General features: G+C 37.0%; 2 protein-coding genes across 6 annotated transcripts; both read right to left on the bottom strand.

The window, feature by feature from the left end:
* Positions 1-602: 602 nt before the first annotated feature.
* On the bottom strand, positions 603-13,178 carry acy1 (aminoacylase 1). 2 transcript variants are annotated; one of them, XM_067398512.1, is made up of 15 exons: positions 12,940-13,073; positions 12,022-12,165; positions 9,927-9,991; positions 9,702-9,806; positions 9,531-9,625; positions 8,876-8,952; positions 8,147-8,236; positions 7,839-7,895; positions 7,617-7,690; positions 5,142-5,191; positions 4,909-5,053; positions 4,740-4,808; positions 2,603-2,682; positions 2,464-2,524; positions 603-1,481 (listed from the first exon to the last, which is right to left on the bottom strand). In XM_067398512.1, exons 2-15 carry the CDS (start codon positions 12,149-12,151, stop codon positions 1,317-1,319), a joined length of 1,263 nt encoding a protein of 420 aa, XP_067254613.1. In that variant the 5' UTR covers positions 12,152-12,165; positions 12,940-13,073; the 3' UTR covers positions 603-1,316. The 2 variants fall into 2 exon arrangements, with proteins under 2 accessions (XP_067254613.1, XP_067254612.1); XM_067398511.1 differs by having other exon boundaries at positions 606-1,481; positions 13,048-13,178.
* A 937-nt stretch (positions 13,179-14,115) lies between these two features.
* On the bottom strand, positions 14,116-27,519 carry ifi44g (interferon induced protein 44g). Of its 4 annotated transcripts, none has more exons than XM_067395855.1 (8): positions 27,437-27,519; positions 20,933-21,241; positions 20,787-20,838; positions 20,509-20,707; positions 20,155-20,313; positions 16,535-16,706; positions 14,782-14,882; positions 14,116-14,694 (listed from the first exon to the last, which is right to left on the bottom strand). In XM_067395855.1, exons 2-8 carry the CDS (start codon positions 21,195-21,197, stop codon positions 14,527-14,529), a joined length of 1,116 nt encoding a protein of 371 aa, XP_067251956.1. In that variant the 5' UTR covers positions 21,198-21,241; positions 27,437-27,519; the 3' UTR covers positions 14,116-14,526. The 4 variants fall into 4 exon arrangements, with proteins under 4 accessions (XP_067251956.1, XP_067251958.1, XP_067251959.1 ...); XM_067395857.1 differs by lacking the exon at positions 27,437-27,519 and adding an exon at positions 21,892-22,117; XM_067395858.1 differs by lacking the exon at positions 27,437-27,519 and adding an exon at positions 21,446-21,857.
* Positions 27,520-27,529: the final 10 nt, after the last annotated feature.

The raw sequence follows: 27,529 nt of genomic DNA, 5'->3' as shown, positions 1-27,529 counted from the left end.
TAACAATGACAATAAAGAACTTGAATTGAAATGAACTGAACTTGACTTACTGTTTATATTGTATTACTGTTTTTCTGGATCTTTTATGTCCCAGGGTTTTTGTTAAAGCAAACAGATAAACACCTTTTTATTCTTGTGAATATCACATTAAAACTGTATTGGAAATGTTTAATAAAAAATGTTAGCATATTTGTTTACCAAGAGCATGTGTGACGTGCATTGAAACTTTTTGTATTGTTTTGTGTTTTATTGTGTGTTGTTTCCAATCAAGCTGGAATCAAGAGTAAAAATACTATATATCTGTAGGATACATATTATAATATCTATCCATCCATCCATCCATCCATCCAGTAGCATGTCTAATAGTAGCCTTAACCCATGATGAAATATAGAAACATTAAAAAGTTTAATCTGGGTACTTGTGGAAGACTGGGATTTGTTTATAACAATAGGCTAATAACAGTGTATTTGAAGACAAAATAAAAACAGAAAAATAGAAATGTCATAAACCCAATTCCAAAACACAAGGTTTCTCAAAGATAAAATTCACCTTCAAACTAAAACTTTACAGCTACATTTATTTGAGTGACAAACTTGCTGTGTCTAACTTAAAATAATAAAATTAATAATTAAGCTAAATTAAATAATTTGACTTATAAATTAATGACATATATTAATTACATTATTTCAAGCTCTCTTAAGAAAAAATAATATAATACACACATCAATAATAATAATTTCAGACAGTGTTGATATATGGTACCCTTTTTGTTTATTCAGGAGGGCAAAGTAGCACCAGTCAATTAAAGAGATTTCAAACACATGAAATAATTGTGTATAATTATTATTGTGTAGTATCATAGTAATCAATGACCCACACACAGTTTCAGTGTATATATAACTATATTTTTGCATCATAATTATTTGTATTAAAAAAATATAATGCATCTATGTCAAGCACAGCTATATGATTTGAGTCTCTGAAATAATTTCCTTTTCTCATTAGATATAAGAGACACAAACTGCCTGAATTAAGTGTTGAATTTATAACCTTTATCAATTAAAAACTCTTTATAGCAGCTTCTAATTCTAGTTATCACCTGACAAATAAGACTTAAAAGCATTTCTAAGACATCATTGAAAGGAAGGAACTCCTGAGTTGAAGTGAGTTCATTAAAGATCTTCATTATATGGGATCAGCCCAATCTTTGGTGTTACTGCAGAAGTATTTTTCGATATGTGCGAAAATCAGCACGGTGAGCAGAAGCAGCTGTGTGTGAGAGAGATTTATAGAAGGAGAGACAGAGGGTGTTGATCTACACTTCTCCGCTCAGAGGTTCCACACTGGCTAGGGCCGGCACAAGGCGCTCGTACACCTGGATGCCACGCAGAAACACCTGCTCATTCAAGTACTCGTTGTGATCGTGAAGTAGGATGGGGGTGAGGTTCATCGGAGAGAAACCGATGGCAGGAAGACCTTCCTACAAAAACACACAATTCTTATGTTACACAACATTTATGAGCATAATATGCTCATATATTTACAGTTTTTTATAGACGCTAGGACACATTTCTCAATACTTAGGTCACTTTTGCAAAACTCTTCACACAGTTCTCCTAATCAACTTTCATCTTGGCAAAGCAGTTCATTTCACATCCAAAATGCACTACAACTACCAAAACACTTCATTCAGGTCTCAAATCAACTCATTCTTCCAGAGCACTAGCAAAGGTTGACAGCCGACAAACACACTTTGTCACCCACAAATCAAATGACCTATAAAAAATACTAACAACATGTAGCATTATACAATGTTTTCTTGTGTAAAACAAGGACATAACTCGGTTTATAATTCACTGCAATATATGTTACTAAAATTAATCAGACATTATGCAGAATTCACCAATATTTTATGCCGTTTATTTATTTGTATTTTTTTAGGAATTCCAAAATACTAGAATTTGTATACACACCATGCACTGATACAGATACAATTTAATTGTTTTTATAGCATTTAATTTTAAGATTTAAAATATTTTTCATTAAAATATTACTGTAGGAATGTAGCAAATTGCTGTCTTATTCAGTTTTGTATTATGTTATTGTTTTGAACATAAGTTTCACAGTTTTGAAAACAGTATGTAAGCATTTGCAAATTGGCCTGTACGTACAAAGAGTTTTGGCAGTTGTTGTGTCTGAGTAAAAAAAGAATTCATGAAATTTGAGAGATGTAGACATTGAATGCATTTTGTGCCAAAGCAACGATAATTGATCCTCAGTTTAGCCCACATAGACTTCTGTTGTGCTCACTGTGTGAAGAGTTTTGCAAAAGTGACCTAAGTATTGAGAAATATGTCCTAGCGCCTGTAAAAAACTGTAACACAGTGTAGGTTTATTTTAGATACTTGTTAGAGAATGTGCCAGGTTCTTTGTTCTTGCAGACAGAAGTGAAGTTCACTTACTTCCCTGATGAAGCGACTATCTGTGGCAGCAGGGAAGATTTCCTTTTTCAGAGTCACATTCCTATCACGAGAAGGACAGAGTCACATACATTCAACTAAAAACACACATGCTCACAAAATGTCTGTGCTTCTTCCTCACATGGCTTTGCAGGTAGAGCTGAACGCGTGCCACCAGGGGTCGCTCTCCTCTGTGGACGTGAAATTCTGGTCCATGTGTTTCTGAAAAGCAGGAAGAAAAAGCAACAGATATGAAACCAAATCATGTGGACAAACATCTTTTTTTCTTAATGCGTTTTTTCTTAATTTGTGAGGTCAGGCAGTGATGTTGGCAAGAAGGCCAGTCTCCACTCTACTTCATCCCAAAGGTGTTCTATTGGGTTGAGGTCAGGACTCACTGCACTGGTGCGCAGTCATGTTGGAACAGGAAGGGGCCATCCCCAAACTGTTCCCACAAAATTGGAAGCATGAAATTGTCCAAAATGTCTTGGTATGCTGAAGCATTAAGAATTCCTTTCACTGGAACTAAAGGGCCAAGCCCAACCCCTCAAAAACAACCCCATACCATAATCCCCCTCCACCAAATTTACACTTGGCACAATGCAGTCAGGCAAGTACTGTTCTCCTGGCAACCGCCAAACCCAGACTCGTCCATTGGATTGCCAGACAGAGAAGCGTGATTCGTAACTCCAGAGAGCACGTCTCCACTGCTCTAGAGTTCAGTGGCGGCGTGCTTTACACCACTGCATCCGACACTTTGCATTGCACTTGGATGCAGCTGCTCGGCCCTGAAAACCTATTTCATGAAACTCTCTACGTACTGTTCTTGAGCTAATCTGAAGGCCACATGAAGTTTGAAGGTCTGAAGCTATTGACTCTGCAGAGAGTTGGAGACTTCTGGCAATCTGCGCCTCAGCATGCGCTGACCCCGCTCTGTGATTTTAAGTGGCCCACTTCGTGGCTGAGTTGCTGATGTTCCCAATTGCTTTCACTTTGTTATGATACCACTAACAGTTGACTGTGGAATATTTAGTAGTGAGGAAATTTCACGAATGGACTTATTGCACAGGTGGCAACCTATCACGGTACCACACTTTAATTCACTGAGCTCCTGAGAGTGACCCATTCTTTCACAAATGTTTGTAGAAGCAGTCTGCATGCCTAGGTGCTTGATTTTATACATCTGTGGCCATGGAAGTGAATGGAACACCTGGATTCAATGATTTGGAGGGGTGTCCCAATACTTTTGGCAATATAGTGTATTTATATATAAGTTAGTATTTTCACACACAAAAAAATGGTTTTAAGCCAGTTTTGCATTTATATATTTTGCTGTAGTGTGTCAGTAAGAAATCAGTTTACATTTCCAAACATTCCTTTTTCCATTAATTGTAATAGTTCAGGGAGATTTTTGACAACAGCTGGTAGGATCCACACAGATATCTGATCTCACCATCAGTTCTTCTGGATTTAGTGTATAAATATATATATATATATATATAAAGTATTTTCTTTTTTCTAAATAGATTTATTTTAAATCATGCAAAATAAAATATATAATACATTTAATAAATTAACACATAAAAAATAAAAATAATGAAAAATTATAAATAGTTTCATGGCAGAAAGAAATATTTATGGCCAGTAACTTCTTAAATCACCAATCCAACCATCATGCTTTTATAACTTTAAATCTATTTCAACTTTTAATAACAGCATCAGCAACTTTTGACAAGGCTTTGTCAAGCCAATATTTGAAGTAACTTTTTGTGTTAGTATGTTTGCATATGATGAGATATTTGTATTCACTAATTTTTTTGTGTCATATTTTACATAACAGAATTTTGGCTAATGTCAAAGGTAAATCATCCAATGGATTTAGAGTATGTTTAAACGACTATGATGTACTAAAAACTGAAAAGTTTACTGTTTGCATTTTTTGTGTACAGACTTTCTAAATGATTCCCGTTCACATGGTTCCGCGAAAACAACTAAAAATGGTATATTATTCATGCCAGGCCAGTAGTTGGCGATGTCACTTTGTAAAGTGAACTGAACACATAATACACATGCGCATGACGTCACAGTTTTAACAAATTCATGTTTTTGTAGCTCACACAGAGATGATAACCTGTATTCAAAAGTTTGCATTTTCAGGCCCCCACAACGTTGAAAATGGTGCATGTAAACAGACCCTAAGTCTCCTGGCAGGCACATGAAATAACCAGACATGAGATCAAGCCATTTGGAATTGTGTTTTGTTTAAAAATAAACCTAACCTGTGCAAAATCATATGTTACGTCTTCACCAGCTTCTCTGCACCAGGCTTTTATCTTCTCTTCAAACTCCTGCAGAATAAAACAGAGCTAGAAGTGACAATCAGTTCAAAGCAAATTAATTTCATAAAAAAGAGAAAAACAGGTCCCATGTAATGGTCCAGATACACACCTGCAGGTTAACAGTGGGTGGGATTCTCAAGTCAAAGCTGACGTCCATTTCTGCTGGAACCACATTATAAGCCACGCCCCCTTTCACCATCGTCATGTTAATTGTGGTGACATCACCCAGAGTGAAACATTCATTGGTGTTCAGCCTGCAAATCACACAGATGGGTGTATTTTCACAATTACCAGCTCTCCTGTAACCCCCTGTTTAAAAGTGAACCTCTGAATAAAGCTCACCGGTGTTTCTCTTTCTCTCTGAACTCCAGGAAAGAGTTTATAACTCGCCGCTGTGACACAGTAGAGACAGATTCATCACAAACAGTAAAAAAAGTTTAGGTTAAAATTTATATATTTGTATATTAACAAGTTTATCACAACTTTAAACAACTTTATTCATTGGTTCATAAATCCTACAGATTTCTTAAAATTACAAATATTTTGTGTAGTTTCTCAATTGCTATGAGGTCTGAACATGAAAACTATATCCGCAACTATTATACATTCTGGAAATGCGGTTTAAAGTAGTTTTATTGCTTTTTAGTAGTTTTACTGCTTATTGATGCTGAAATAATTTCATTTTATGTTTATGGACAATTAGAAGTATGAATTACACTACCATTCAAAAGTTTGGGGTCTGTAAGACTTTAAAAATATTATGAAAGAAGTCTCACGAAGGCTGCATTTATTAGATAAAAAAGTAAAATATTATTCCAATTTAAAAGAGCTGATTTCTATATGAATATATAGTAAAAAGTAATTTTCAGCATCATTACTCTTTTAGTCTTCAGTGTCACATGGTCCTTCAGAAGTCATTCTAATATGCTGATTTGATGCTCAAGAAACATTTTATGTTGAAAACAGTTGTGCTGCTTCATATTTTTGTGGAAACAGTGATACATTTTTTTCAGGTCAAAAGAACATTTGTTTTTTTGTAGCCATTTAAAATATTTTTTTCTGAATAATATGTATATATATTATACAATGCTCAAAAAAATTAAAGGAACACTTTGAAAACATCAGATCTCAATGGGGAAAAATATCATGCTGGATATCTATAATGATTTGGACTGGGGAATGAAAGGATGCCACATCGTTTGATGGAAATGAAAATTATCAGCCTACAGAGGACTGAATTCAAAGACACCCCGAAAATCAAAGTGAAAAAATGATGCAGCAGGCTAGTCCATTTTGCTGAAATTTCACAGCAGCAACTCAAAATGGTACTCAGTAGTTTGTATGGCCCCCACGTGCTTGTATGCAAGCCTGACAATGTCGGAACATGCTCCTAATGAGACGAAGACGATGGATGGTGTCCTGGGGTATTCCCTCCCAGATCTGGACCAGGGCATTACTGAGCTCCTGAGGTACAACCTGGTGGTGTCGAATGGACCGAAACATAATGTCCCAGAGGTGTTGGATTTAGGTCAGGCGAGCGTGGGGGCCATTCAATGGTATCAATTCCTTCATCCTCCATGAACTGCCTACATACTCTCGCCACATAAGGCCGGGCATTGTCGTGCAACAGGAGGAACCCAGGACCCACTGCACAAGTGTAGGGTCTGACAATGGGTCCAAGAATTTCATCCCGATACTGAATGGCAGTCAGGATACCATTGTCTAGCCTGTAGAGGTCTGTGCGTCCCTCCATGGATATGGCTCCCCAGACCATCAGTGACCCACCACCAAACCGGTCATGCTGAATGATGTTACAGGCAGCATAACATTCTCCACGGCTTCTCCAGACCCTTTAACGTCTGTCACCTGCCAATTCTGGTGTTCAATTGCAAATCCCAATCGAGCTCCACAGTGACGTGCAGTGAGCACAGGGCCCACTAGAGGATGTCGGGCCCTCAGGCCACCCTCATGAAGTCTGTTTCTGATTGTTTGATCAGAGACATTCACACCAGTGGAGGTGCTGGAGGTCATTTTGTAGGACTCTGGCAGTGCTCAACCTATTCCTCCTTGCACAAAGGAGCATATACTGGTCCTGCTGATGGGTTAAGGACCTTCTACGGCCCTGTCCAGCTCTCCTAGAGAAACTGCCTGTCTCTCCCTGTCTGGAATCTCCTCCATGCTCTTGAGACTGTGCTGGGAGACACAGAAAACCTTCTGGCAATGGTATGTATTGATGTGCCATCCTGGAGGAGTTGGACTGCCTGTGCAACCTCTGTAGGGTTCAGGTTTCGCCTCATTCTACCAGTAGTGACACTTACCCTAGCCAAATGCAAAACTAGTGAAAACAGTCATAAAAGATGAGTAGGGAAAAAATGTCAGCGGTCTCCACCTGTAAAACCATTCCTGTTTTGGGGGTTGTCTCATTGTGGCCATCTAGTGCACCTATTGTTAATTTCATTAACACCAAAGCAGCTGAAACTGATTAACAACCCCCTCTGCTACTTAACTGACCAGATCAATATCCCAGGAGTTTAACTGACTTGATGCTATTCTCTGATTAAAAGTGTTCCTTTAATTTTTTGAGCAGTATATAAACAAAGGGCTTTGTTTTTAATATATATATATATATATATATTATATATATATATATATATATATATAAAACAAAAGGTTAGGAAGGGTCGGGTAAGAAATAGGGAAAATCTAAGAGAGAAAATCACTGATTGCCATTTTTCTTTGCAAATTACACTTCACATCAACTGCCTATAACATCAGATTCCAGTGTGTTTGGTCACATGACATTCTATGCACACTCACTAGTTTCTCTGCTGCTGTGTTCTCCACAAACCTGGAGCCATGACCTGGACTTCCTGGACAGCGGACTGTGATCCCTGCAGCACAAAGCACATCTTTATTAACATGAAAACACACACACACACACACACACACACACACACACACACACACACACACACACACACACACACACACAGACACACACAGACAGTAAATGTGACTACTGGCATATGTGATACTCACACCAGGGGTTTCTCTCTCCGTAGAAGACAGTATAGGCATTAGTTGGGTTTGCCAAACCTGTGAACAAATAAAGGCAAGAAGTCTTCTTAATATTGGTGCATTCTTGTTTAAATTCAGCTTACTGTATTGAAGTTTATGCAGATTGGATTGCACAGACTGGTACTGTTGTGTATTTGAATGCCCTTTCTGTTCATGGTGTGAACAGAATGGTGTAACTGTATATACAGATTCACCCCTCGCTGTCTACATGTTTGAGTGTACTAAAGCACCCACAGGAACTAGAAGACTGAATCTACAAGATTGTTTACCTTCATCAAGGGCAAAACCGATGTTCAACTTGTGAAATTCAGGGTGCTTCACAAATGTTTCCATTCCTTTGTGTCCACCGACCTCCTCATCTGTCGAGAACATTAAAAACACCATAAGTTTGTAGGGAAAGTAGCTTCTATTGCAGCACCAATGAAACTTTTTGCTAAAACTGATTTTGCTGGAAATGCCGAGATGTGCATAAATTCTAAAAATTTGCATAAAAACGTACGCTCTCAATTGAGGTGGATTGATTTTTTTTTTATCCAATAAGAAGACGTGCATAAACTATGATGTAAGCACATTTACCGAATAAATCCCTCAATGCCCAATTTTGCTTCAACAGATAATCTGATTGGATAACTGGACTAACCAGCAGACCAATCGTATCCTAGCATCTCAAATGTTGGTTTGGCGGTTCTGAAAAGGCAAGATTACATGACAGCATTTACTGGATTTGCCACTCTGCGATGCAACTCATTTATGATGGAGGAAAAAGAGCCACAGTTTCTTTTTCGATCTTTTTCGAAAAATTTCCCCACACTGATTCAGCAATGAGTTCAAGCTGAAAGCTACAGAAAGCTGCTTGGTTTGACAGTGATCTTGAATTTGTGTACATCACTACACTACTGACAACAGACAATGGACCATTTTGCCTGTGAAATTTCGCTAATGGGACCGTGGCTTAAGGTACATTACTCAAATTTCAGAGCACGTTGGTAAGGTCTGACCTGGGACAAATGTTAAATGGATAGTGCGAGGAAATCTCTTCCCAGCCGCCTTCAGTCTGCGAATTGCCTCAATGTACCTGCAGGGCAAAATGAACAAGAATTCAAAACATGTTGGCCATGTGAATTTGCTGCATTCACCAATAGAAAGCTGCTCCGTTTAAAAATTATTCTGTGGGAGTTGTGCTTCATTCATTACTACACTATTGACCTTATAAACTTTTATTGCCCAGGAAATATCATTGAAATTTTAACTTTACTCTTAAAGCTGTATAGACAGAAGATAGAATTCAAGAAATATGATCTGTACAATTTTCATACGTACTAGCTTTTTACACTATCCTAAACTTTCAGACAATGCTTGTCAGACCAATGCTGCAGCACCTCTGTCAGTAAAGCTCTGTTTAGTTCCTGTCTCAAGGAAGACCCTCCTTTTAAAAAGCACACAATGTGCATGTGTTGTGATTGGTCAATCGCTTTGATCATGTTTGGGAAATGTCCTGCCCCTTACCATCACCACGAGTTTCAAAACACTACCAACTCAACCAGGCCCCACCCCTTTATTTTCTTGGGCAGGAATTATTTAAATTAGGAATATTTTGACGTGTTTGTTCCCAGAAGAAAATTCAAGACTACAATGGAGGCGTTTCAAACTCACTGTATCGTGACACATTTCATGTCCTGAGATCCTCTGCCATAGATGTTGCCATCCGCATCTTTAACAGCAGCAAATGGATCATATTTCCAGTGTTCCTGAAGCAGATGGACACACAGTATATAAGTGAGATGTTGTTTGATCTGTGTGGTGATTGATGTGTTATGACAGTACCTCATACACAGGAACAACGTCAGTGTGTGAGTTCAGCACGACAGACTTCAGCTCTGGCCTGGTGCCGACCCATGTGATGATTGCGACGACTCGACCGGGACACACCTGAGAATAAGAGTTGGTGTAAGGCTAAATTAATGTGGATGTGCATGATGGAGAACATGATGAAAGTTAGACAGATCCAGGAACAGGGTATTAGTCGACTCCTTTCACATAAATCATTACCTCCACTTTCTTCATGGGTAAACCAAGCTCCTCTGCCATCCGCTCCAGGAATCTTAAAGCAGCATCTGACAATGATTGATTGACAAAGTGACAGATTTATTTTACAGATCCCAGATATGATACTCAGCAACTTTTCATTTGTTATAACCAAAGGTTGTGTCTCATATAATCATTTTCCATCACTTTCAGAGACTAAGTTTTTTTTATCATCCTCTATTTACATTTGTCAAATATTGTATCACTTGACAAAAACATCAGAAGACTTGGATTTTTTTTTTAATCCTGCTCTCCCACTGTGAAAGAGACATTAAGATATGGTCATATTTACAGTTGTTCTGTAAATATTCATGGGCGAAATCCAGTCATTTCAACAGGAATCCACACGATTGGGAATGTCACATAAGGACAGGTTCAAGTTGGTTGTGCAGATTTACCGCTTTGACCAACAGAAAGCTGTTTAGTTTGAAAGTGATTTCTGTTTGAGCTGTGCTTCATTCATCACTACACTATCAACAAAAGACAATGCACCTTTTTGTCTGGAAATTAATGAACAATATGCCATGAATTATTCCTCTGAACTACGCTTGAATCTCTATTTGCATTCTTTACTTTGGGGAGGTTTGTAAAGTAGGAAAATTAGAAAGACCAGGGCCTAGTTACACCAGCTATGCACAATTTACAATATAGTTGTGGCATATTTGAGCACCTAATTTATGCACGACTAAATATTTAAGCACTGCATCATTAAATTTAGTCCAAATATAACCCTATGTAAAAACAAAATATTTACGAAAGCCTCAGTAACTGAAATACAATAGAAAAAAAAGAAACTGTTGCACTTAATTTTAAGGTGAAATTGTTACAGTGTAATTACACAAGTATAATGAGTAATATTATTTAACTACACGTACTTACTATAGGGTTAGGGTTTAGTTGCTTTATTACACTTAACTTACTGTTTATTACTAAAGTACAACCATAGTACATGTAACGTGCAACTACGTCACTTTAAGATAAAGTGTTATCAAAATATTGATTAAAATAAGTGTAAAATTAATACATTTTTACAGTTTATTGTATTCGTTTTTAAAATTAATAAGTAGCAATAAAATAAAATAAAAACAATCCAAAGAATAAATAAATAATAAATAAAAAAATAATTAAAAACGAATTCACAAATTGATAAAACCAATACCCCTTGTTAAATACATATACAATACTATTTTATTTCATGATATTTATGTATCTTATTTCAATGAAAATGTATTACAACTGACAGTTCCCCGAAACAAAAATAAAAGATCAACTCACATGCTTGGCTTTTCAACAGGTATGGTTTATAAAAGCTGCTTACTGGATAAAAAAGTAAACAAAAAATGCAAACAAAATATCATGTGACTGTGTTACATTATGATTTACTTGCCTAGTTCTGCGTTAAGAATAAATGGTGTAACCAAACAAACTAGAAACTAAATAGCTGCTTCTCAGCCTTTAGTGTGAACTTAAATGATTAATATGTTACAAAAATACTTTATTTCATCTGGCAAAATGCCACAATTGGTTGCTCATGTCGTATGCCTGTATGACTTTCTTTCTTCAGTAGAACCTTTTTACAGTCTATGAGTAGAACATAGAAAACATTGAGAATGGTCTGTTTTAAATTTTACGTTCCATAGCAGGAAAAAAGTCATACAGGTTTGGAACGTCATTAGAATGATGACACTTTCATTATTTGGTGAACTTTCCCTTTAAGACTCTTTTGTATTTCAGCATATATTATAACAAACAATTTAGATTAAACATTTATACAACTGAGTGATTACCCTACTCCTAGTATTCAACACTTTAAGACAAAGGTCAGAGATCAACTAATGCCCTTTGGATGGATGTCACTGGCAATGCTTTACAACACCTTTCAAGGCAAAGCAGCCAGACTTAAAACTAGTTATCTGCCTACCTAGACAACATTTCTAGACATCTTAGGGGTCAGCACAAATTCTTGGGCAAAGGTTAACTGTAGTCATAAACCTAAACCTAGATGGTGAAACACTATTAATATCCTGTTGGTGAGGTGAGAAGGTCTCTCCTCAGGTACCGTAGTCAGGCTCCGGGTGGACAGTCTTCAGCCGCAGGTATTCTCTGAACAGGGACACTGAAGGGTCTTCTGTCCCGGTGTTGTCCCGGACTCCTCCGCCTCCATTCGGTCCATCTTTATCAGGCAACATATTGCTCCACTGTGCTGTAGAACCAGACCATTTATTATTAACATATACACACGTTCAGGTCATATTTCACCCCTGAAATCAAAATACACAAGTTATAATCTGCTAACAGAAAATAAGGGCCATCTTTTTAAACATTATATCCAGTTCTTCCCATTATTGTGATTGACCTTTTTTTCTGGGGCCAGTTGCATATACAGCCAACTGGTTAATCAAGGGGCAGTCGTTCTTTGGGGTTTCAAATGAGACTACTCAACGCTTTTATGTAAACTTACTTGGAAAAAAAAAAAAAAAAATAGTCTTAAAGGGGGAAAAAAAACTCTTTTAAGTCTAGTCTTAGCAGTGTATACAACCGGCCACAATAAGTTCTCAAGCGTTTTAACAAAAAACGTTTAAAAAAACGTGTTGACTTTGAGCCCCAACCTAATCTTTAACTACACCACCACCAGTCTATCAATGACATTTAAATTTAATTTTGATACAAATGCAAACCCACATTTATTTCACCGTGATGAGATCGTGTTAAACATAAACGCAGGTCAAATGTCACGAAAAGTAAGCTGTCATGTAAACTAATATTATGCTGGCTGCAGTAAACAGCCTGTTCAACTCAAGAAAACAAATCGCAGTAAAAGAGCTCGATTCTTTTAAACGTAAACACCACTGCACTGCACAACAAATGCAGCCTGTTTTAAATCAGACAAACACTTCTATTGACTGTCGTGTGTTACTGATAAATCTATAACGTTACATCAATAGCAGCTGCTCTGCTGCTTGACACATTGACTCACCTGCCTCAGCTCGAGCTCACAGTTGATTTGTGTCTTAATCTGTGAAGGGCACCTTTACAGAGACTGCCTTCTTCCATAATAAATATCTAAAGGTAACTTCTAACTTACCTTTGTTCCAGGGTCCTCGGCTGAACTCGTCACTTATTATGCTCGACCATGCCAAAAATCCTCTAGATCAGAGTCTAGCGTAATGACGTCGTAGATTTACGTTACGCACATAATGTATTAAGGCGCATGCGCACATTGAAGGCTAGTATTTTGGTGTTCAGTGGATGTAATGGTACAGTAATGTTTGTCTTTCTGATGAAATGAAATAAAATTATTTTCTCCACAGGGATTAAAAAACACCAAGCTCAGAGATAAATCACAACAACATCCCCTATAAGAACCACATAAAATTTTAAGGTTGGAGGCTTTTACGTGTTTGTTACTCGGCTAGAAAGTTGCCAATTACCCATTGTTCTTTCTATTGAAAGTTTGGTTATGTTTTTTTATTTCTTAGCTTAGATCAGATTTTGGACCACAGTACTGCACAGTTTGTTTGTATGTATTCTGTATTTAACACACTTCAGTCTATCAGCTTGTTAGGAGCTCCATGAACGGATCTGTGTCTTGTGCTGTGGCGCCCTACGAGCAGAACCCTCAGTTTTGCACAAAATTGGCAGTTACTTCACTGGATGAATCAGCGTGTTTGAACGAATCGGTTCAGTTAATGATTCTGACTCACTCATAAAGACAGTACTTGCACCGCCACCTTCTGGTACAACGATGACGTGACCTACAGAAAGAGATATAACGTTAGACTACTGAAAAATGTCCGCCACTACGCACTACTTTTCACTGATGGTTTATTTTCTCGTCGCTTTACATGAAGTTTGTGATTCATGTAAAACTCCTTTAATAATGTTACTACGTATTGCTGCAGCGGTTTTCTGTGCATATATAATAAAAATGTATTAACTGAATAAGTTAGCCTAACTAATAGATATTTATTTGTAAAACTTTTGGCGGATAACCACCACTCATATGAAGCTGAGTATGTGACATCTGGCGTACTAGTAAGAACAGCGTTGGTGGTATAGTGGTGAGCATAGCTGCCTTCCAAGCAGTTGACCCGGGTTCGATTCCCGGCCAACGCAAAAATGTTTTTCATTCGTTAAATAACTTTGTGTTCGTATAAAATATGAAAGAGTTCTTGATTTTGAAAAAACTAACAAGCGTCGATAGTTTTTTAATTCCACTACACTTTTTTTAATGCAAAACTTCATCCTGTATAAATGGCCCTTTAGGGGTGCACATAAATTCAAGCTAAATAAGTGGATTTCATTGAACGAGACTAAAACACCAGACTCTCACATAACCGAATAACCTCACCACCAAACCAAAGCTTTAGTCAAAGCTTCCTGATTTTGAAACTTCCTGAATTCACAGACAATTCAAATGTTAAAGTTAAAGTTGTTTTATAAAATTTAGTTCACCACAACATTTTAGCAAAGAATTACAAGCTTTGGCATCAACATTTAAACAATCTGGGACAAATCTGGGGACTTCTGTAAATGCATGTGACGTTTTTCTTACTGAAGTGCTTTAATCACTGTTGTCTTGGAAATATAGATTGACATATTGTAAGATATGATCAACAGCTTTGAGCAGTAGGATATCTGTGTTTTCATCCAGATCCAGCTCTGAGCAGTAGTTCTTCACTGGGACAATGTAGGATGTGGCCATTCCCAGCAGGGCTCCCGCCTTCACCATCTATAGAGAGACAGAATGAATCATGGGAAGCTCATGGCAGACAGTAGAACATGTCAAGGTGAAACATTATAATCAAGTATGACGTACTGCCTGCTGAATAGTCTGGCTCTTGTAAACCTGGGTAATGTCACTTCCAGTAGCTTTACAAACTTGGTCCACATGGGTCAGTAATGCCACTTGGTGTACACCTGCAGTTTAGAAGGATTTTAGATATTTCATAGTTGCAGTTTGTTAAACAGGCCTAAAGTCTTGATTTAGTTTTTGGGCTCTACTAGAATAGGTTTTCATGCTGGAGTGTTCAAAAAAACACATTGGGTCTCATTCACTAAGTATACGTATGCACGAATTTGTGTGTGAAATCTGTGTACGAACGTTTTCACAAACAAATCATGATTCATCAATAGCCTTCCTTCTAAATTTTTTTCAAAATTATAAAAAATGTAGGAACTGAAACATTCGTATGCAAAAATAACACACTCTTGGTTCATGTTAAGATGAAATTTTAAATTTAGATATAAAGAAATATATGTTTTTTTTTGGAGGATGGTACACTTGGCATTGTTCAGCTCAACTTTAGAAAGCGTCATGTTTGCTGAGAGCGACGAAAGTAAACGGTGTGCAAAACCCTTATATATTTTAAGCAAATTACTTACCTTGGGTATGCGGTCACTCATTTCGAATACTACAATACTTTACAATAAGGTTCATTAGTTAATAAACATTAGTTAACTAACATGAACTAACCATGAGCAATACATTTGTTACTGTATTTACAAATCTTCCTTAACGTTAATTAATGAAAATACAGTTGTTCATTGTTTGTTCATGTTAGTTCACAGTGCATTAACTAATGTTGACACTATTTTAATAATGTATTAGTAAATTTTGAAATTAACATTAACAAAGATTAATAAATGCTGTAGAAGTGCAATTCATTATTAGTTCATGTTAACTAATGTAGTTAACTAATGTTAACTAATGAACCTTATTGTAATAATAATAATATATATGAAACATGGCTATGGACTATATATAGGCTTTAGAATGCAACATTTGGGTTCTGGAAGAAAAAACTCCATTAATTTTTTCCATAGGGAAATTGATTTTGAACGATAACTGCTGAAGCCGCCAGCCTGCATTATTTCAGATTATTTTTAAAATAATGGTGTTTAACAGGGAAATTCTTGGTGAAAAACTACATTACCCATGATGCTGTACAGAAAATTCCACCAATCAGAAAGTCACAAAACAAAAACACAAAACACACCAAAAGATCTTGTTAGCTCCGCCCACTCCCATGAAGCACTGTGAATGACACAATAGAGACACTCCCAAAATACTTAAATGTTTGAATATGCATATCTTGCAATACAATTAAAACTATTGTTTTTATATACATAATCAACAGTAGTTTTATATTTCTCCATTGTTTTTAATTCGATTATACTGTTCTCTGTGCTTCATGGGATTGTAGTTTTTTCCCTCACCAAAGCCATTAAAGCTGTTGTACCTTTGTCATTCTGTCTGATTTTCAAATACTTTTTTGCATCAAATCAAAGTTTGTACTGTTGTGATTCTCCTCTTAACTAGTTGTCTTGGTTCATCATAGCTTATAATGCTTTAATGAAGTTTTTTTTTTTTTTTTTTTAAATATCTATGGGAAAAATGAATGGAAAAAATATTTCCGGAACCAGTGCTACTGAAAAAGTGTGTGGGCACTAATGCACTCTATTAAGTGAAGCATAATTTTTTTGTTCCGATCAGCCCATTTCCAATGTGTGAACGCTTTTCTATGGAACTGAATGTTGCACATAGAATTTATTCCTCAAACATAACTCACCTAAGTTGCTGATATGTTCTCTTAGCTGTTGGAAGGTTGTGCCAAAGCTTTTGGCGTATGAACCAACCTTTGAGCCGTCTACTACAAACGCCACACAGTGCACTTGATCTTTGGTGCTTGGTTTCCTCATGTAGCCCACAGTATCAGCTCCGATTGGCTGCTCAGGACTAAACTGCAAAACAAAGCAATGTTTCACTGGAGTACAGTAATAACTGTTGACAATTACACACTTTTTAGGCAAAGTTGGTTTTGAAATAATAAGTTCACAGAAAAATTAGGTTTGTAAATGTAGAAAGAATTACCTCATAATATATTTCCCTAGAAATATATATATATATTTTTTACTCTAAAACATTGGGTTTCAAAAGTATCAATCACCTTTTAATTATTTAAAAAGCAGAATTCAAAGAAATCCCAATGTGAAACGTCATATTTATTTTTGTTTCATTTAAGTTGTTTATTATCATTACTATCATTATTATTATTATTTATGCGCACTGGCATGTCTACCATGACACATAGGGAAATATAGGCTATGTGACACAAATGTTATAAAACCAATCAAACAAAGCAAAAATTATTTATTATATCAGTAGTTAAGGGTAAAAGACATGAGTTGTTTTTAAAATATTCATGAGTCATTTGAATCGAGTCAAGTCTAAAGTGTATTAAAATGCGACTCGAGTCCGAGTCACTAACTCAAGTGCCCATCTCTGTGTACTATGCCACAGAAGTTAACGCTTTTTGGACATATCTTGAATGCGTATGGCTGTCGAGTCGGAAGCTCGTTATTTTACTTTATTAAGTTTTAAATAAGGATACTTGTCTTAAACAGACACATTGATTCGTTTCAGAAGGCCTTTATGAACCCCCATATGGATTCATTTATTTTTATGGATGGATGCATTTTTTTTTGTCTTCAGAATTTGGGTTACCATTCAAAACCATTATAAACCTTGAAGGACTAAGGATATTTTTAAAATATGTTTCCAGTTGTGTTTGTCTGAAAGAAGATAAGTCATATACACCTAGGATGGCTTAAAGGAACACTCCACTTTTTTTGAAAATAGGCTCATTTTCCAACTCCCCTAGAGTTAAACAGTTGAGTTTTACCGTTTTCGAATCCATTCAGCCGATCTCCAGTTCTGGCGGTACCACTTTTAGCATAGCTTAGCATAGTTCATTGAATCTGATTAGACCGTTAGCATCGCGCTTAAAAATGACCAAAGAGTTTTGATATTTTTCCTATTTAAAACGTGACTCTTCTGTAGTTAAATCGTGTACTAAGACCGACGGAAAATAAGAAGTTGCGATTTTCTAGGCTGATATGGCTAGGAACTATACTCTCATTCAGGCGTAATAATCAAGGAACTTTGCTGCTGTATCATGGCTGCAGCAGTGCAATGATATTACGCAGCGCCCGTGAGCCCCTGCTTGCACAGGGAACGTGCCTTGCAACCATGGAGACGTTTGTGAGAGACGTTGCGTAATATCATCGCGCCTGCTGCAGCCATGGAACGGCAGCAAAGTTCCTTGATTATTACGCCAGAATGAGAGTATAGTTCCTAGCCATATCAGCCTAGAAAATCGCAACTTTTCATTTTCTGTCGGTCTTAGTGCACGATTTAACTACAGAAGAGTCACGTTTTAAATAGGAAAAATATCAAAACTCTTTGGTCATTTTTAAGCGCGATGCTAACGGTCTAATCAGATTCAATGAACTATGCTAAGCTATGCTAAAAGTGGTACCGCCAGAACCGGAGATCGGCTGAATGGATTCGAAAACGGTAAAACTCAACTGTTTAACTCTAGGGGAGTTGGAAAATGAGCCTATTTTCAAAAAAAGTGGAGTGTTCCTTTAAGGGTGAGTAAATCATGGAAAAATTTTTGGGTGAACTATCCCTTTAACGCGGTTGTGTTTGTTTGATATCCTACGATCTCCTGAGTATTCTGTGTGGATTTAAATGAAGACAGTTTTTGTTATTAATCTCATTTGTCATCCGCTTCACTACAGCCACCTTTCACACCCTCAGGGGTCTGTGAAAAATGTTACATTTTTTTCTTGATTTACAAACTATATTGTTAGGGGTAGGCATGGGCGATATACCGGTAGTCACGATTAACGATTCTCTATCACGGTTTGCGCACAGTTGCTGTGCTGCATGGTCACAAAAACTTATTGTTTGCATGTTTTTTTAAGCATTGTGGTTTAAAACAAGATAGTTATAACAAGTGGTTTTAAACCACTGAAGCACAATTAGCTGCTAAAGACAACTCATTTCAGTATATGCACGCTCTCTGAGAAACTGTTCTTTGAGAGACGTGCGACATGAAGTCGCAGCTCAAAAAGCGTGTGAGAACTGAACTGAGAGCGTTTTATCGACTAATTGGGCTTGAACAGTTAAGTACACATATTTATGTGTCAATGTGACCATGTATTTGCATGTAAACAGAGGCCACTTATGTTTTAAGTGAAGGTAGAGTTGAGAAAGTCAAGGCTTGAGTATAATGGATCGGAATACTTGGTCTGAAAGGGTCAGCATCCAAATTTATGTCATTATGCTAATGCTAATCAAACAACAAAAAAGAGAGAAAATCTCTCAGTGCTTGCTTTTGTAACTTAAATAAGAATAAATGTATATTTAATTTACACAGTAGTATGTAATATTTCTAGTACTTCAGGTTTTTCAGGTAGGTCTATTTCAATTGTGTCTTTGTTCTATTGTAGTTTGTTTTCTTTGCTCTGTATTTATCACTGTTTACTTGTCTTTCGTAAGCTTGAGAGTTTTTATAGTCTAGTATTTTTTTTTTTTAATAATATTTAAAATGGTTAAAAGAATTATGAAATTATGAAAAATGTTGATATCATAAAAACCTTATTTAAAGCAATAATAACTGTATTGTGATATATATTGTTATTGTGATATAACTTTTATAATTATATTTTAAATAGTGTAAAATTACACTGTATCATGATATAAGATTTTGGTCATATCATATTAAAGTTAGTGTGTGCATATAAGATATTAATGAAATATGTTCATCATAATTGTTTATTATATTCACATTTACTAAATTTTTTATATTTAATTTCTAAAAGAAATATATTTAATATTGCTTACTAAAGATAATATTTCTCAAATAATTTTAACAATTTGTTTTAGTATAATGACAATGTAAAAGCCAAATCTTTAATTTTGGAAACAAGTATGTGATTTAGCTTTCTTAATAATATATATTACAATTTAATAGTTTACTCAGTATAAAAATATTTTTATAGCTGATAATATATAGCTGCCTTTATTTTTTTTCCTGATTTAAATGATATTTCTTACATAATTTAGTCATAATGGGGTCTTCCATTGTACCATCTGCGTAATTATGTGGTTAACTTTGCATTTAAAAAGTATTAAGCTGATTTAAGTCATTTTAAATATTAATATTACATAATCATATATACATTTATAAACTGTAAAATATACAGATACACTAATGCCATCATGTGACGCTTTAAGTTTTGTCACTGTATAACAGTAAGGTTCACACTTGTCTGTTTTTACTGTAAATTTTATAAACATAAATTATAGGCATGAAAATCCTATTAACCAACTAAAATATACCTGGTGTCCCTCTGGAGCATGTCCTTTAATGACAGACAGCGCATCATGAAGAGTCAATCCAGTGCTTTCTCCTTCACCTACTCCCATGACGTCACACAAGACCAGAGCTGTGGGCTCGTCTGCCTTCTCTCCTGCCCCTCGGATGTTGAAAGAGCGAAGCTGAGAAACACGAAAGAAAATAACCCGCTATTTTTCCGCAAAAACTGCAAAATATAGACTGAACCCAACAGGGAATGTTCTCAGAACTGTAGCTAATGCTCTGTCAAGGTTCTCTCAAAGCCATGAACAAAGGTTCTTCCAGTAATGTTAATAAAACTTTCATTCAATTCATTCAGTTCTAGTCATCATGTTTACCTTTTTAGTGAAGCTGGTAGAGGATGATGAGCCCACCATGGCTCGGTTAATGACCCGTCCAGAGAAGACAGACTGGACAGAACTGATGAAGCTGGACTTCCCAGCGCCAACTGGACCGATCAGCAGGATTCTGGCTTCAGTAACACTCTCGCTGGCAGGTTTAAATGACCTGACCGACTCCATCAGTGTCTCTTTCACTCTAAATACATTAAAGGTGTTAGATATCTGGATGTTATGACATAGAAAAATCCTGTTTCCCAAGTGGTGGCTCTACCTACTCTTCACTCCAGTCCATATTTCTCCACTGGTTTGGCAGCAAGAGTGAAAAATCTGTTAAGGTATAAAAACATCAATAGTTCTGAAGTAGACAGCGAGACTATTAAAATTATTTGCAGCCATTTGTTTTAATAACTGTGTAATTTACCTAGAGGAGAGAAGTGAGTTTTTGTCACTTTTTGAGGTTTGTGAGCGGATTTGGTGCCTGAAGATGTGGCAGCAACTAAAAGGTCTGTTTCAGGTTGGCTGCTGGAATTGGTGACTGAACGTGTGGGACCAAATGAAAAGCCTGGTTCAGGTTGGCTGCTGGAATTGGTGACTGAACGTGTGGGACCAAATGAAAAGCCTGGTTCAGGTTTGCTGCTGGAATTGGTGTCTGAAGATGTGGCTTTACCAAATGCAGCGAATGCCATTCTTGATCAGAGAAGTGAATGTTTGCTGATGTGTCTGGAAAAGTCTGTGCAATAGACAGCATTATACAAGATATAAGATTATTCAGCATAACATACAAATAAACCTCTGTGTACAGAAAGGAACAGAAAAGCTATCTAGGCAAATGGATATCACATTTGAAGGTAGTCCCTTTTGACAGAACACCCTATTAACCACACATATGCCCATCCATAACACACATATATATACAGTATAGACCTAAACTCACAGCAGCACCATCTTTGATTTTCAGCGGGAATAAAGCGAATCTTAAAGGTGCCGTAGAATTGAAAATTGAATTTACCTCGGCATAGTTGAATAACAAGAGTTCAGTACATGGAAATGAAATACAGTGAGTCTCAAACACCATTAGCCCCGTTTCCACCGCAGGAACTTTACCCAGGAACTAGGGACTTTGGGCTGGTACTTGGTGTGTTTCCACCAAGGGAACCAGGAACTAAAAAAAGTTCAGGGTAAAATTTCCCCCTCAGAAAAGTCCCTGATGGCGAGGTGGTACTTTTTCAAAGTTCAGGAACTTTCGAGGGTGGGACTAGGCGCTGAACATGCTGATTGGTCGGATTCACACCGCATTTGATTGGTCAACTCCACGCAGCAGTAAATTCCATAATAACATTCTTCAGAACTCTGGATAATTTGGATTGATTATTTTCTTACCAATCTTGTTCTTTCTGCCCGATGGCGCACGTTCGTCCCAGCCATCTCACGGTCGATGTCGGCAATTGCTGATAAGACACGTTGTCTCATTTTATATAGAGAATTACGAGCTTTCTGTATACGCTTTACTATCAGTGCTCGTCTGTTTTCTGCCGTTTGGTTCATTATTTCTTTAGTAAACCAATACACCATGAGCAGAAGCAGCATTCCTTGAATCTCCTCCATACTGCTTTTTGCTGTCGCACAAGAATGATTACTGTCTGTCACTGACAGGAAGAAACAGTCGCGTGCAGAACTACGTCACCGGACAAATTAGCCTAATGTTCACAGTACTTTAGACTGCGTGGAAACGTAGAAGGCAACAGGTCAGGGGGGGGACAAAAAGTTCCTGGGAGAAAAGTTCCTGGTACAATTGTTCCAGGTAATTTTGGTGGAAACGCGGCTATTGTTTCCTCCTCTCTTTTAAACAAATCTCATTTGTTTAAAAGACCTCAGAAAAACAGGCGAATCTCAACATAACATTCATTATGATCATTAATATGTATGCCCCCAATATTTGCATATGCCAGCTCATGCTCAAGGCATTACACAAGGGCAGGCATTATTAACGTCTGGATCTGTGCACAGCTGAATCATCAGACTAGGTAAGAAAGCAAGAACAATAGTGAAAAATGGCAGATGGAGCAATAATAACTGACATGATTCATGATTACGTGATATTTTTAGTGATATTTGTAAATTGTCTTTCTAAATGTTTCGTTAGCATGTTGCTAATGTACTGTTAAATGTGGTTAAAGTTACCATCGTTTCTTACTGTATTCACGGAGACGAGAGAGCTGTCGCTATTTTCATTTTTAAACAATTGCAGTCTGTATAATTCATAAACTTCATTCTTTATAAATCTCTCCAAGAGTTTAGCATTAGCCCATTAGCTACGGAGCACAGCCTCAAACTCATTCAGAATCAAATGTAAACATCCAAATAAATACTATACTCACATGATCCGAAGCATGCATGCAGTATGCATGACGAACATTTTGTTAAGATCCATTTGTGGGTTATATTAGCTGTGTGAACTTTGTTTATGCACTGATTTATAGTCGAGAGCTCGGGAAGGGGCGGGGAGCGCGGGGATTTAAAGGGGCCTCAGCCTGAATCGGCGCATATTTAATGATGCCGCAAAATAGGCAGTTAAAAAAATTAATTAGAAAAATCTATGGGGTATTTTGAGCTGAAACTTCAAAGACACATTCAGGGGACACCTTAGACTTATATTACATCTTGTGAAAAAACGTTCTAGGGCACTTTTAAGGGATCTCTTCAGTGGGTTGTACTGTTATTTAATGTTTTTGTAATTGTTATGTTAAAGAAAACTGCAAAATTATCTTTTTAAGTAATTGCAGTCAACAAAAACTCCAGACAATATGAGTTGTGGAAAATTATAAGTGATCTGGGAGCTTTGTACATCGGATGCAATTGAAAACACGGAAGGTCTACAACATTCCAGTCTGAAAATTTAGTCTTAACCCAATAGAGTACCTCAGGGATGACGTATTTTTTAGGCAAAACCCAGAAGTGAGTTAGCATTTTAGGGCTTCCGGTTCTATCGCCATAAAGTCTATGGGTTTTTTGAATGGGTTTTCGCCTGAAATAAGGTCTGTGGTTAACAAAGCCTCTAAATTTTTTCAGGTTTTGATCTATGACATAAAACACACCAGTTATAACCCGCTTGTGATTTTTAAAAAAACCTTTATTGTGTCTTAAAAACTGTGGTTGCTAACAAATTGCTTAAAGGGACTTCTTCCTTTGGCGTTGACTTTAGACGTCAGGACAGGACATTTGGACAGCATTTCTCATGAAAAAGTGGATAAGTCGATCCGTGACCATGGAGTGCTGTAGTCCGTTTATTGCCTACTGTTAGCTTTTTATATCTGACGACTTTATTTAGGCTTTGAAATGTATAAATGTGTTAACTTGTAAAGATTATCTTGATAGACAAAACGTGTAAGTGTCATAACCCTTTGTTTAAACACAGAAGTTGCATCCCAAATGACGCACTAGACACTATGCACTTGTACACTATGTACTTATGCACAATATGTACTCATCCATGTAGTGCGTGAATTGTATTATTTTCATTTAACATCAGAGTCTGACAGCCCCTTCCCCTCCACTACGTAATTAAAGCTGTGACAGTTGAGTACATGTGTCCAACATCCACACTTCGTTTTTCCCGTTAATTCAGTGATCCATCCGGGTATTTAAAGTGTACTTTTCTTGAAATTTTCAGTGTAAAAGTGTGATTTTTCAGTGGGAATTTTTTTTGCAAATTTACAAAAGTCTATGGGAAAAATGCATAGGTTTTCAACCGAGGGAACCCGTGCACCGCTAACTTCCGGGTTGGCCTACAAAAACATGTCATGCCTAAGGTACTCTATTCCTACCCCTAAACCTGATCCTACCCATAACTTATCCCTAAAATCAGAGGGAAAGATAGGTGAATAATATTGATGTAGAAGCACCTAACCTTGGTTGCAAGCCTAAACTTGACATAAACGGTAAACTTGTCCCTCAAATCTAATTGATTGATTGATTGGAATGTTGTTCCAGGATCGACAACAATGTTGATCCAGAAACATATATTACTTGGCATAATCACTGTGACCCCACCTCCTCGCTTCCATACCTGTCATGGCGCTGCTCTGAATAAGGTCTATTAGCAAGTTTTGCATACGAAACACACATTCTTCTTCTTCGGCCTGAAGCTGTGACAATCTTAAACCAAGACCAGTAAAAATTTAAGCTCAGTGTTAGTTATTACACTAATATTAGTTTCATTACATGTTCAATAATTGGTGTTATTGTTAGCCTAATTATTAATTTTTCAATTATTTTATTTATATTATTGACAATTTATAACGTGCTCGAGTCAAAACAGACTTTTGACATAAGATTTGACAACATATTAATTACTATATTTCCCAGTAAAGCCTTTTTAGGGTCAAAATGTGACTTGTTTGCTAACCCTAAGTCTTGCGGTGAACAAGTTATCAGTACAACACAAGTTATCAATGTAAACTAGATAAAAAAGTTTGAGGACAAACTTTAAGTTGGCTTGAAAAAGCATAGCCAGAAAGTTTGAGAAGTTTTAAAAGTTTGAAGTTTGAAAGTTTAAGTTTTATTAGATAGATAGATAGATAGTCACAGATGGATACTATGGAGTTTTTATAGAGTTATTAGCATGTTCTTAGCCCACTTTAGCACTTAGCTAATCACTATTAGCATTCACTACTAGCATGTTGGAAGTCCAGATTGCTAGCATGAGTCAAAAAGCCAACCCCCATGTCTCTACGATGTACTGATGCAGAGATATAGATTTTGCAAAACGGTTGCTAGGGTACTCTGTTTGGTTGCTAGGGAGTGGCTTGGCAGCTACCAGTGATGATACTCCAAAGGCTGCTTGACAATATAAACCAACCCCCATGTCTGTACGATGTTCTGATGCAGAGATATAGATTTTGCAAAACGGTTGCTAGGGTACTCTGTTTGGTTGCTAGGGAGTGGCTTGCCAGCTACCAATGATGATACTCCAAAGGCTGCTTGACAATATAAACCAACCCCCATGTCTGGACGATGTTCTGATGCAGAGATACAGATTTTGCAAAACGGTTACTAGGGTACTGTTTGGTTGCTAGGAATTGACTTGCCAGCTACCAATGATGATACTCCAAAGGCTGCTTGACAATATAAACCAACCCCCATGTCTGGACGATGTTCTGATGCAGAGATACAGATTTTGCAAATCGGTTACTAGGGTACTGTTTGGTTGCTAGGAATTGACTTGCCAGCTACCAATGATGATACTCCAAAGGCTGCTTGACAATATAAACCAACCCCCATGTCTGTACGATGTTCTGATGCAGAGATATAGATTTTGCAAAATGGTTGCTAGGGTACTCTGTTTGGTTACTACGGTGTTGCTATGCGGTTGCTAGGGTACTCGGGGTGGTTGCTAAGGTGTTGCTATGCGGTTGCTAGGGTACTCGGGGTGGTTGCTAGGGTGTTGCTATGCGGTTGCTAGGGTACTCGGGTGGTTGTTAAGGTGTTGCTATGCGGTTGCTAGGGTACTCGGGGTGGTTGCTAGGGTGTTGCTATGCGGTTGCTAGGGTACTCGGGGTGGTTGCTAGGGTGTTGCTATGCGGTTGCTAGGGTACTCGGGGTGGTTGCTAGGGTGTTGCTATGCGGTTGCTAGGGTACTCGGGGTGGTTGCCATGGTGTTGCTATGCGGTTGCTAGGGTACTCGGGGTGGTTGCCATGGTGTTGCTATGCGGTTGCTATTGTATCCAGGCTGGTTGCTAGGATGATGCCAGGGTGATTTGTGTGGTTGCTATGCAGTTGCCATGGTGTTCTGGGTGGTTGCTAGGTTGTTTTGGGTGGTTGCTAGGTTGTTTTGGGTGGTTGCTATGAGAGTTGATCATAGATAGATAGATAGAGTTTATGAATTTGAATGAGTTGATAGATAGATGATAGATAGAGAGATAGATGAGAAGTGATAGATGAGAAGAGAGATAGATGAGAAGTGATAGATGAGAAGATAGATAGATTGATAGATGAGAAGTGATAGATAGATAGAGAAATAGCTAGATTTAGTTTGATAGATAGATTAGAAAGAGAAATAGATAGATTTAGTTTGATATAGATTAGAAAAAGAAATAGATAGATAGATAGATTTAGTTTGATAGATAGATAGATTAGAAAGAGAAATAGATAGATAGATTTAGTTTGATAGATAGATAGATAGATTTAGTTTGATAGATAGATAGATAGATTTAGTTTGATAGATAGATAGATTTAGTTTGATAGATAGATAGATAGATAGATAGATAGATAGATAGATAGATAGATAGATAAGACATATTAGATAGAATGGAAGTTTGAATGAGTCTCAATGGATTAGAAATAGTACATAGAATGGCAGCTAATGGAGTCTGATGAGCCTCTCCAACTGTCAAAATTTGAATTTTGACAGTTGGAGTTTGAATAGTCTTGGCTCATTTGAACATTCCGTCAATGAAAGTCAATGGGATTTTTCCAAGTTTTGATCAGCTTTTTTAGGAAAACCGTAAGTCTGATCAGTCTGAAAAGATATAGCACACTAAGTCAGAATAGTCTGAAGGTCTGGTCCGAGTTTGGTGGTTGTAGCTTGAACAGTCTAGGAGGAGATGCATTTAGAAATTTAGTCTAAGAAGAATAATAATAATAATAAGCTTAAGTAGTAGATCAGTAAGTTGGCTTTTTCAAGCCAACTTAATTAAATTGAAACAGAATACGTTTTTATTTAATTATAACATATCTGTCAAAAAAGTATTTTTATGGGGTCGAGATGTGATAGTTTGCATCACTGAATAAAAGACCTCTCAAACTTTCAAAACCTTTCAGTAAAGCGCTTTACCAGAGATTTAACGTTAGGTGGTTATGACTATTTTTGTGAGGAACACATAACTCTGGTAGGTCAATGCAAACCAAATTAAAACTTAATACTTACAACACTGAAGTGAAAGAGAGCCGAGGATCCAAGTGAAATGTTTGTCTCGATATTGAGAAAACGAAAGTGCATGTGGTCTGTTTGATTTCTGAC

This window comes from Chanodichthys erythropterus, chromosome 10 (assembly GCF_024489055.1).
Source record: "Chanodichthys erythropterus isolate Z2021 chromosome 10, ASM2448905v1, whole genome shotgun sequence".
In the NCBI taxonomy this organism is placed as follows: Eukaryota; Metazoa; Chordata; class Actinopteri; order Cypriniformes; family Xenocyprididae; genus Chanodichthys; species Chanodichthys erythropterus.
The sequence above is the reverse complement of the archived record's forward strand: the minus strand, read 5'-3'. Positions and strand labels throughout refer to the sequence as shown.